The 12,592-nt window shown below is 38.6% G+C and overlaps 1 protein-coding gene across 24 annotated transcripts in view; it reads right to left on the bottom strand.

Moving 5' to 3' along the window:
• The window catches only part of ARPP21 (cAMP regulated phosphoprotein 21), a 213,064-nt gene that overhangs the window by 46,811 nt on the left and 153,661 nt on the right, over positions 1-12,592 (bottom strand). For all 24 annotated transcript variants that reach the window (XM_083827514.1, XM_083827519.1, XM_083827520.1 and 21 more), the window contains 3 exons: positions 7,518-7,748; positions 3,026-3,195; positions 765-869 (listed from right to left, as the gene is read on the bottom strand). In XM_083827514.1, the coding sequence (XP_083683640.1) occupies positions 765-869; positions 3,026-3,195; positions 7,518-7,748 (506 nt within the window). The remainder of the gene's footprint in view (positions 1-764; positions 870-3,025; positions 3,196-7,517; positions 7,749-12,592) is intronic.

Genomic DNA, 12,592 nt, shown 5'->3' with positions numbered 1-12,592 from the left:
TATTCCAGCTGCAGGGATCTGTTCGGCTTTGTTTCCATCTTATATTATAACTAGGTGACAACTCTGCCTTGGAAAAAATCAGCCTTAAACAATATTACCAGCATGAGAGAGAATAACAGAAAAGAAAAACAAAACAAAAACTTGTAGCACCTCTTAAAATATCAGCTTAATTTTACAACCATGTAAACTTAGTCTTATAAGCACCAAGCCAGATTCAGACTCCAAAAGTGTATTTATTTTTATTATATGTGAGCCATTAGTGCTTTGTCATGATACATGATAGTATCACACCTTTTACAGCTGGCTCACCAATACCCTATTTTCCAAGTGCTCTGGTATGATCAGGGAATAAATCTAGGCAGCAGTTTTAGTATACTGATGTCCTAGAGGTCTCTTCTCCTGTCTTTGTGGACATAAAATATCCAAATCTCAAATACTCAAGTTAGCAATTTAAGCTCCCTTGACAAAGTGGTGAAAGACAGGCTCCTAACACAGGCACAACAGAATATTTTCTGGAGGTTCCACTAACCAGGTAGAGAACCCTTCTCCTAACTTCATTGCCCAGGCTGGATAACGAGAATCAGTGGGTACACTCTTACAAAATGCTTGTCAGTATCAAAAGTGTTAAGGCTAAAAGGGATTGAGATGGGGGTCTCATTTTGGGAAGCCCCTTGCAGTATCAAGCCCTCGAGGCTCTCAAGCACACTCATGCACACACACACACACACAACTTCAAGTAAAGGAAAATACAAAGTCTTTAGTACCACAGAAAACTGCTGCGTTGGAGAGATTGGCAGGAGATGCTGGGGAGGATAAGAAACTGCTGGATATTGGACTGACTGAGAAGATGGCTGCATTGCCTGAACAGGCTGCAAAATAAACACAGCAAAAGACAATAAATACAACCCACTTAGAGAACGGCAACAACAAACTCTGTTACTGATTACAAAGGTCTTTCTCAAACATAGCTCTGAAAATGCAGGTGACTAATCACCAGTACAGTACAAGAGGTCAGGTACTGGGATTTTAGTCCTCGATTTAGCTTTTCACAAACAATTCTTTATTACGAATTTCTGCTTATTTTCTTATATTTGATGGCTGTTAGAGTAAATAAAGCCACAGCTACACTCTCTTATTACTGATGTGAAGCAAAGCCAAAATTATGATTCTACATTTAATTTACTGAGATAAAATAGAAGAGCAACACAGTGTAAGTATACACGTGGATTTTGCCGATAATGACTGATTTAACTCTGAGTGTCCTATAGGCAAAGGAATACTGATTGGAAAGCTGCTTTGGCAGAACACAGTAGCTAGAAAGAGAAAAAACAGGTTGTGAATTAACAAGAGGGAGGTCTGTCAGCTCAAATCACATTTTATCTAAGTAAAAGAACAATTTTCTACAGCATTATTGCCTTGGAATAGCTTTACTATTCCTTTTATTTTAATCTATCATTTAACTTGAATCTTACACAGGTTTGCTACCACCTCCTTCTAAAACCGCTGAGACCAAATCAAGACAAAAACCACAAGCATTAGTCCAAACCCAGTAAAATCGGAGCACTTCACTGAATTTAAACATTGTCTCACAGGATAAGCTGGGATGAAACTGTGCCAAATTATAACACAAAAAGCCCTGTAGGTTTTGGTTGCTCTGGGAGCAAGTAGAATATAGGATTCTTGCTGGAATAGTTCCCTCTTGCAGTTCATGCTGAGGGAGTAGGCACACAATCCACAAAATTAAGTTTGAATCAGACTGAAAGGCTGCTGCCCATGCTTGGCTATGGCTGGCCATGTGCCACAGCCATCCAGGGGCCAAGGAGTTGAAGCACAATGGCACTGTGCCTAAACTATGCTGCTGTTCCCCACTACTGCTGTAGCTCCAGAGTTCCAGCTAGGAGTGGGTTTGTAGCCAGAGAATGGTGCACAGACAGAAGATAGTGGGTCTTCCTGTTGGGGCAGGGGTGCTTGGAGAAAAGGCTACCTACAGCCTAGCCCTGATATAACTTCAAAAGGAAGAGTTTGTAGGGCCCCAAGTTGTTCCTGAATTTTTTAACTCAACCCTACTGCTGCTGAAAGGGACAGGGAAAAGTTTGTGGCAGTTCACATCACATCAGGAGAAATCTGTAGAAGTGTGAATGGCCAGAGCCGCCAAGCATGCACAGAGCTCTCAAGGATCCTTAAAGATCCACAAAGTGGTAAACTTTGAAAAGTTGCTGTTCAAATTCTCCTCCTTCCCCTCTCACGCTATCACTAATGGATTCTAGTTCTGCCCTCAGCTTGACAGACATTGCAGCTAAGAAACAGTGGTCAATACCCTACTTCAGGCATGGTGGTGATGAAAATCTTCATGCCTGTTTGGTCTGTGTAAATATTCTTGTAACCGCTACCTATGTTGCATGCCACAACTCTCTTATCGAGATAGCAGAAATGAATAATGAGAATAGTACTGTAAAATTTTACGCAGTACTGCTAATGGTCTACTAGCATTAGGGAGCAAATTTACCAAGAGTTTTACTATTAATATAGTATAAACCTACACACCAGTAAAAATAGAGAAAATGGGGAGAGTAATTAAACATTACAAAGGAGAAACCATTAATACACACTTTTATTTTCCAAGCCATGGAAAGTTGTCCGGCAAAGAGTCAATATAGATCTGAGCTCCCATAACTTCACTCAATTTCACAATTTGTACAGAACTACAGATTGAACTAGTCTGAAATCGAATGCTTCAACTTTCACGTACATGGCAATTTTTCCAAAATAAATTTAAAGACTATGTAGACATATTCCAACTAGCTTAATGGTCCTTTTCAAAATGAAACCATCCTTTAGATGGAATTTTTAAAGGAATTCTCCTACTCCAGCTGTTTCATCCATGTCGAATACATATATCAAGGGCCCCATTTATCTCAAAAGAAAAGTTATTTTTTCTAGCTGCATCCTTCCCTACCCTAATCTTTCTGTCATTCTTCATATCCTTGAGAGCTTCACTTCTTTTTCCAATGGCCTCCACACCTACCTGTGTGACAAGGTGACTTGCCATTTGCTGCTGTGGCTGTTGAACCTGCTGAGGCTGCTGGGATGAAGGCTGCTGCTGAGACTGTCCCACCATCTGGCTTCTCATTGTCTGCTGGCTGCTGGGAGGATTGTATATTGCAGGCGTCCCATCAGGATTTACAAATGGTTGACCTGAAACAAAACAACACCAAAAAGTGCTGAACACTTTTTAAAATGTTCTATTTTCTGTGTGAAAGTCCAGAAGCTTGTCTAAGTGATTACTAACTGACCTACTACAACAGTAAAGTTCTAGTTACTCTTAATGCCTCATTACAGTATTGGCCATCTTTTTATTTTTATTTTTTTTCAGGCAAGGATAACAGATAACAGATTTTTGTTCAGATAACAGATTTTTGTTTTGGCAGTACTAATTTCCAAAGAGTGAGTAAAAGGTTGCCATGACTATAAGATGATTCAGGTGCTATGATTACTTGAAGTCATTCAATGATGAATCAGTTAATATTAAAACTTAACTCTGGAACAAACACTGGAGCCAGAGGATATTCATGTACATTTTATTGCTGCACAACAGTAGCTAAATGTATACAGCTACTCTTGACACACTGTACTTCATATACATAGAAGTAAAAAAAAGACGTTGTTACTAATTTATTTACACACTGTTATAGCACTGACAACACTGTAACAGTGCTATTCTCTTGAGAGTGGTATCCTAAGTAATTACGGGAGACAGCCCTGGAAGTTATCAGGGAAGAAATACTTAAGATGTCTGTGAAAATCTTTTTACATACATTTCCACTAAGGGCAGAAGTTGGTACATACGTAACGTATAAGTTGCTGAACTCTGCTTCAGATATTTTAGCTGGGGAAAGCAATCCTGCAAAATTAATATCTATAAAAAAAAATTATCAAAGTCATTGCCTTACAGAGGAAAAACATTTCTTTTTGGTTTTCCTCTGTAGGCAACATGTATTTGTGACCTTAGTTTGTCTTCACTTTATAGAAGTGAAGACAAATATATAAATTATAAATTCATAAATCAAAGGAATTATATGTTTACATTAGAAATGATAAATTTAAACCACAAAGCGATTACAATGTAGCTACCTGAAGCAGGAATATTTCAGATAAAATGGGAGGTCTGGAGGAATCTGGTGACTCAGTAATAGTGAAATGACAAACTTCTGGTTTTTATACCACCTCTGGTAGAATTAGTGCCTCTGCCTATTCTGTCTATTCATCAGCCTGTCTTTCGGTTCCTTCCTCTTATTGTGGTCAGAACCATATGAGAAGAACCAGCTAAAGAAACCTTGCCTTCTCTCTCCACATTTGCTGGTTTAAGTCACGCTCACAGTGAGAAAGGTAATGATCAAAGCAAGTAGAAGGTAAGCAGAGGTCAGTTTTGTGCATTAGATGGTTTCTTGCTTGTTGGTATGAAGACCCTGGGTGAAAACAGCATGGAGAGAAACGTCCTGTCCTGTTTTCCTCCCTCTCAGCTTGGAAGTCTCAGGTGGCAGAAGTACTTTAGGAGACCGGGGAAGGCTGCAACGATACTTACGAATAGCATAGATACCTGAAAGGAGGCTGTGGCGAGGTGGGGGTTGGTTTATTCTCCCACGTGCTTGGTGACAGGATGAGGGGGAATGGGCTAACGTTGCGCCAGGGGAGGTTTAGGTTGGATATTAGGAAGAACTTCCTTACTGAAAGGGCTGTTAGGCATTGGAATGGGCTGCCCAGGGAAGTGGTTGAGTCACCATCCCTGGAGGTCTTTAAAAGACGTTTAGATGTAGAGTTTAGTGGTATGGTTTAGTGGAGGACTTGTTAGTGTTAGGTCAGAGGTTGGACTAGATGATCTTGGAGGTCTCTTCCAAACCTAGATGATTCTGTGATTCTGCAACAACACATATTTACTTCCAATTGGTGTCTTCTCATGGGTTTGGGATATTCAAGTCCCACAAAACGAGATAGTGGAAGTTTAGTTAAAGGTTATCTTCTCCTTAAGAATCAGCTGTGACCCTGCTGGTCACATGGTGCAAAGCTGCAAAGAATAAATACCTGTAACCAAAATGCCACAGACTGCTGTCTAAAGGGAAAAACACTGTGGCAGAGGCTCACGGAGAAAATGAGTCCAAAAAGCACTAAGTGGCCTGCTGGAAGCCAGACTAGGTTTGCAGGGTAACAGGCTCCTGAAGCCTGTGCCAGATGCTGAAGGGAAACCATAAAGAACGTTTCACGTGGATCAGCAAATGATGACAGGACTATAAGAGAAAAAGTCCAGCAATCTTTCACAGATGAGAAAAAGACCTTTTAAAAAGAATTTTTGTAACAGAAAATGAAGAGGAGAGATCAGATGGTAACAGGGAAGACATATTTAAGTTATGAACTGTGGCCCTGATAGGACAAAGATTGTTATGTCAATTTGAAGGAGTAAGAATGAAACATAAATGCTCTTAGACTGTCAAAGAGGTCAAGTCAGAGAACATGTCAAGGGGAATCCTTTAAAGAGTAAAACAGACTAGTGAGGCAGGTGAAATGCAAAGTATAAGAACATAGCTGCATTAATGGTCTCTTTCCAAAGCAAGCCAGAACCTTCTCTATCTTGGGAAGAAGAGGGCTAAACTCAAGGAGAGGAGTCGAAGGAAACTGGATATGGAAAAGAAAGCATGGTTGCTAACACCTGACAAGGAGCTGAGCAGTATAATGAGAGAAGGGAGTCTGACAGCATTTCTGGGTGCCATTAGGGGCTTGCACGGTCGGTGTCTATGTAGTGTGAAAGGAAGCAAAGATCTTTAAAGGACACAATGTTAGGATCAAAAGAGAAGATAGGAAGTAACCACTCTCCAAGAGGAGAATAAAGAACTAAAGAATAATATTACATAAAGAAAGAAAATCTGTTCATTACAGGAAACAAAGCTCTTTTTTTCCCTTTTCTTTAAACTGTCTTCTCTTCATCTATGTTTCTGACAGCATCCATCACTTTGATAGTCGAGCACAGCATCCAGCAATCTCTACGTCTCCTCCCTACAGAGCTTCTTTTGTAATGTTACTGTAATAAGATGCAAAGATTTTGAGCCCAAGGAGTGGCAAATTTGCAGCATGTATTTTGCTGCATTTTAAAAACACAGTAGACACTACATTATAGACTGACTTCCAGCACATGTAACAGCATGAAAGCTATACATTGAAGTTGAGAATTTCAGTCCTTAGATGGATTTGTTCCCTCCATTTTCTTCAGTATGCATATATTTACAAATTAACTACAGAAACAAAAGTTACGGTTTGGAAAAAAAAAGACACAAAACACAACAACACACTACTATGTGTGCACAAAACCCACTTACTCTCTGAATATTAAACGTACAACACACGTGGAGCTCTTGGTTATGCCTCTGCAGACAATGAGGCAAACTAAGAGGAAAGACCGGGTACTCTGGTCTAGTGACAGTACTGATGGGTATTATGCAACACCAGATGCTTCTATCTGTCTACGCCTAAGGAAAGCTTGGTTTAACAGTTTTTTGAGAGCGTGTTTTTCTTAAATACTGCAACTTTCAGTTTTTCTTGACTCCACTCTAACTAAAAGAATATTTTTAGTAGTGGACTCACAGATCAGCTTTACACATTTGCATTAAGATCTCATAACAGAGAGGTGTAATATATATAAAATACTGGTTTTAAGTAATAATCCTCAAATAAAAAGCTCCTGAATGCTCTATTAAAGACTTTGAAAAAAAATATTTTGGAGTTGAAATCTCAATTCCCAGCATAATGGAAAATTCAGTGCACTGTATGCTTTGTTATTTTAAACCCAGCATAACTCAGCTAAGGATGACAGCACAGCTAGTCATGGTCACTGAAATAGTGCAAAAACACCGAAGAAGCATCACAGTCTCAACCTCTGTGAACCTTTTTAAGGTTCATCTGGACCAAGAAGGTAACAAATTGCCTTAAACTTTCAACAAGCACTCAGGTTCAAGCTGAGTGGTTTCTAAAGTGCTTAGATGACAGTGAGCATCTTGCTTATGCACTGCAGTTCTGCTAACTACCAGACCAATGCAGAACTGAGGAGAATACAACTTTCTCTTATCACAAAACTTCCAGTTTAAATACAATTGCTAATCACATAGCTTACATAAGAAAATCAACTCCAAAGTGCTAATTCAAAAGCAGCATCTAAGCCTTTTGAAATTCTTCTACTGCTAAATGCAATTTCTAAAACTTTGAGCATCAGACTTCATTCAGTTGCACCATATCTCAGCATGTTCGATATGGAAGAGCATCAACCTCTACTACAGTTAATGGGATCTCAGAGAATTCATAGCCAAGGAGCGCCAGGACTTTACAAGATGAAAATCCTGCCTGGGTCTGCATGAGTATTATGTTTCTATCACTTCTGACCAGAAAATCTCTCTAGAAACACGGAATTTGCTGAGTCCCTAGATGCCATCAGAACCACTGAAGGCCAGTACAAGGCAGGAGAGCATCGGACTGACCTGTGTGTGGGTTGAGCAGGATACTGCCAGGCGGTATCCCTGCAGCTTCAAGTGGAAGAATGATATAGCTGGTGTTGTTGGGTGCCACCTGGCCACTCATCCCATTCTCAGGGTAGGACATGGTGCCTGAAGAGCTGGCCGTCACCCCGGGGACAAGAGGTGCACTTTGGAGAGGCTGATGTGTTCGTGACAGGGATCCTGAGGAGCCAGCGCTGCTGGAAGACTCTGAGCCTAACAGAGAGACACAACCACAGTTATGAGGGACCCAAGTCTCCATCAGACACATCGCATACACAGGTGTAAGGCTTCACATATTGCAAAGGCAAGCACTAGTCTATGCCCAGCTGGTAGAAGTGGAGTTTTCCCTCGCCACTGAGCTCAGTATTCAGATGAACTTAATTCAAAAGATCCCTTTTTCCTCCAGCAAAGCCTGTTCCTCCGTATCTAGTAAACAGTTTTATCAAGCAGAACACAGACTGCTCAGTATGTATTTAGAATGCAAAGGCACTGGTTCATAAAGTATAAAAGCTAAACACAGGGACAGAAATTAAAAATGTTTTCTGCAAGGAAAAAAAACAGCAACTGCTTTCTCAGTCAGAAAACATGGTAGCTGTGCTACATGTGGCATTAACTCACAGCTACCTAACATTTCTGCAACTTTGATTTTTCAGCACCTAGATTATTTAAGCTGATCGATGAAGCTAAATCAAATGTGCTAAAACATATCTGTGCCTGGGAGGATAGGGAGCTGCATTCTTTTAAAACAATGTAATTTCCAAATTTCAGAGATTTTACTTGATCAGATTGCAATTTCTGTCCTGTAAAAATGATAAGAATCTCTGAGAACATAAGGCTCAGATGAATAGCTCCTTCAGATGAATAGCAGGATGTTAAGGCAAATACATAGGAGGTGTGAAAGTAAATGTCTTATACAGATGCTTCTTTCCAGATGGAAAAAAAAATGCAACTTTTTTGTATTTTACTTCTGTGCAACTTAAATTTTTTATAACCTTCTTAGGGTCTTCCTGCAGGTATAAACTAAAAGGAAAGACAGAATTCAGACTTCAGTTTCATCAAACTTCTTACTTCGAGGCTAAAATACAGCATTCATAATGGGGATGCTACAGAAGGACCCAGCAGTCAACTACTTGGATTCAGTTCTCAATCAAATCCATATTGGAATTCATTTCTTTCCTCATAATTAGAGCAAAACAGGTTTCCCCTGAAGAAATCACACCGGCATCCCGTTATCTAAAACATACAGTGTCTTTCCACAGATCATTATTGACTGTTGTTTAAAAGCTAATGTACATTTCAAACTTCACCTCTGTATTGCAGCTATGACAGAGATAATCCTCTTTATGAGCTGTGCACTTCTTGCCATTGGTAGGACACTGAATCTGTTTCTCCAATATCTAATCAAGAAACTCATAGTGATTTCAGATTTTTTTTTATTTCTACAAATACGATTTTTTCAAAAAACATCTTTACAGAAGAAGTTGGTTTAATGTTTTAGTTAATTTTTGCTCTCTGTGTAGACTGAGGCTGGAAACGGAGAGATTATTCCTCCAGGGACAGTCCTATTTATTGGATGATTAAAGATTTCAGCATTTGTACTAATTGCAGAGATACTCTTGGAGGTCATCCCCTCAGCAAGCTACAAGTGATATTTGGCATCTTTCTCCCAGATGTAAATGCAGCTGCTGGAATTTTATTTCCCTCCTATGGCACTTACCAGGTCCTTTCCTGGACCCCTCTGGCAATTCTACATTCATTTCACGTTGCTGGAGTTTTTGCTTTACTTTCTCCTTTTCTCTGTCATCTATTGAATTCCATTGGCTACAAAGCCACCTGGAAATTCAGGATGAGATTCCATAGCCCCCATCACTACCACATCCCTGTTATTATTTCTACACCTATAAGTAGTATCAAACCTAAGTTAAGATTCTTCTCTCCCCATTTTGTGCTATTTGAAGAAATGCTGTTAGGTTAAAAAAAAAAAAAAAAAAAAAAAAACATGAAGCTCTGACATCCAATTTTTTCCCTTCCTTTCAGCTGGTTTTATGGCAGAATCACAGATTGATCTTTACCAGCTTCTGAATGTTAAAAGCCAAAGGACTGTAATGAATTCAGATGTACTCATCAAATGGCAGCCAGGAACAGTAGAACAATCTCTGGAGCTATCACCACACGTTGCCTAAGATGATAGCTTTGAAATGTCTGCCTTAAAAGATCAGAAATCTGCTCTATCATGTAGCAGTAGATCAAGTTGGCAATTTTGAAAGAATGAAAACAAGGCACAAAATTATTTTAGCAATTACCTGAATATTTTTTAAAAATCCCAGATCTTATTACTTCATCACTCTTGCCACCATTTATCCAGTATTACTACAATTTACGTTAAATTTTCCCAACACTACAACTTACTTCTTATCATTTTAAGTCTAGACATATTAAGCCAAATAAATTCCAACATTAATGTTTGGAAATTACCACCAATTAATCTTGTCTTTGTAGCTCTGATTAGCTGTTTTCACAGTTTCTAAACTTGGAATAAGAAATCACCACTTAATGCATTCAGTAGTGTAGCAAATGAAAATGTCAACTATCTAACTTTATTCAGATTCACATTACGAAAGGTCTTACTAAATACTTCTGCAAGAAGTTTCGAGTAATTGAGATTTTTGCCCCCGTTACACAACCCAACCTCTTTTTCCAGTATGCAATGATGGCTACTTCTATTTCTTACTGCTTCACAGCTGACAATCACCTTCATATTCTCATCATTTCCAATTAATATAAATATATTTAAGTGTTCTGACAGATATAGCAGTTCAAAGAGCAGTGAAAGAGAATGAGATAGAAAAATCACCACAAAGTCTTAATAGCTTAATTTTTAGGGGGAAAGAAAGAAGGTTGCATTCATTTTCCAGTATTCAAGCTCTAGTGAGCAATGTGGCATGGCTTGCTCTATTTTCTTTTGGTTAGTATTCAGTATCTGATGAATTTCAGCCTCTTTGCTCAGCCCATCTTGTGAGTCCATGATAAGTTTTTCCTTTCTTATCAACTGGACACAAGTTGTACCCAATATTTGCTCCAGTTGGTCAATTTTTCAGGAGCAGTACAGTGCTGTTTAGAAATATTTGTTTGCTACTTTCATAAGTCACTTGCATTTCTGTATATTATAATATATTTAGGGGGTTTTCCTTTTTTTTTTTTTAAATGATAATCATACGTGCTCACATGAACACAATTTTCTGCAAGCTGTGCTTCTAAAATTAAGATTGATGTTTTAACACAGTCAGTTGGTGGGAAGTGTATGACTGAAACAGTTGGCTCAAGATTTATTGCCCACACAGCAGCACTCCTACAACTTCTCTTGGAGTTATGAGATCTATCAGGCTAATACCTGATTAAAGGAAATCATAAGGAAGCGGAAATAAATTTCCCAAAACCCATATACAAAGTTATAATTTATAGGATATCTCATTAAAAAAAAAAGTTAATGTAATGAAACGCCTGCAGTATAATCGCCTTCGCCTGACAGGAGTAGCAACGAACACCTAACAGGAGAGATTAGACTGGGGCTTCAATTACTTGGAGTCACTCCAAGGAAGTTAATGATTCCTACAGATATCTATCAACACAGCTGATATCCGAAGACAGCCAGCTTTTCATAAAGGGGGGTAAAGAAATATACTCCAACAGATGTGCATTCCACTTAATGGAAAATAATGCATTAAGAGAAGCTAAATAATGCAGTATTGAAAGTAAAGATTGCAGTATGTCTTCCAATAATTAAGTAGATATAAAGATGCACACATTTCTTTTGAACACATCTTGTCTTCCCTCCTAATAATGTGCATTAAAAGCTATTGTAATGTGCCAGAAAACAGCATGGTGGTTTATGAGCTAGATTTTCCCTTCATGGGTGTGGTTAGAGACTGCAGAGATATATCTTTGTTAGCCATAGGGACGTCTATTTCACTTGCACCTACACACATTTAGTCAACCCTGGGAAGTCCACTACTCCTATGGGAAATCTAAACTAACCAAGGTTTTGTAGGATGTCCCTACACTGTAGGAACACGATTCAGTAGTGATTTGTTAAGTTATTAAGTCCCCATTTCAGCACTGAATTGTGACTTAAATAAAACATCTATGTATCTACTAAGCTGCAAAATAATGAAGTAGAAAACTTTATTTCAAATATAAGAACTGTGTTTTTAAGTGGAACAGTGCCTTCTAAACAATCAACAGGTGCATGAAAATAGTACTCAGAACCAGTATAATAGCCACACAATGGATTTCAAACAGACCCTTTTGTGAAGTCTGCAAGAATGAAGTAGCATAATTCCTTTGTTAAACACTTTTATTACCATACAGCTGAATGCAATTAAAATATAAGACTAATAGACACTGCTACACTCTACTGTGGAGAACAGCATGTTCTCTGATCTGTCTTTGCCTAAGAGGAGGCAAACATCCTTCTGTGCTCAGTTCCTCTATTTCTGCTATGTAAAATCAATTACTGATTTGTCAAAGTTAAGGTTAAGGGCAGAACACTTAATTCTGGTGACAATATTAGAAATGATCTGGAAAGACTACACTGCTAATATTGCATCGCAATATATATTCTCAAAGGCTGCTGTTAGCCATCAATGAAAATCCCTTAAAGTCCATGCTCGAGAAACATAATTGACAGTGTTTCTGGATGACTGTCATTGATGTAGAATAACTTTCACATTCAAAATTGTCATTTTCCATCATTTGGCCAATGAAGAACATTCTGAGCCACTGCAGACTTCAGACAGATTTCATGTTTACTATGCTTAAGACAGAAAAGCTTTAAATCCATTACTATGAATCATAAAGCACTTCAAAGAATATACCAGTACTTTCTGTAGATGAAAACTAGGACAGAATTAGCATCTATTTGGCTCTGCCTTACCACAGCAGCGTGCCTTGTGTTTGTAATGATACCTGGGAAATTCCATTTCAATCACTATTGTAAATAAACAAAACCCCCAAACCATGATAAAGCTTTAACTGTGTAATTGTGGACCACTGTTGCC

This window comes from Anser anser (assembly GCF_964211835.1).
Source record: "Anser anser genome assembly, chromosome: 2".
NCBI lineage: Eukaryota > Metazoa > Chordata > Aves > Anseriformes > Anatidae > Anser > Anser anser.
The sequence above is the reverse complement of the archived record's forward strand: the minus strand, read 5'-3'. Positions and strand labels throughout refer to the sequence as shown.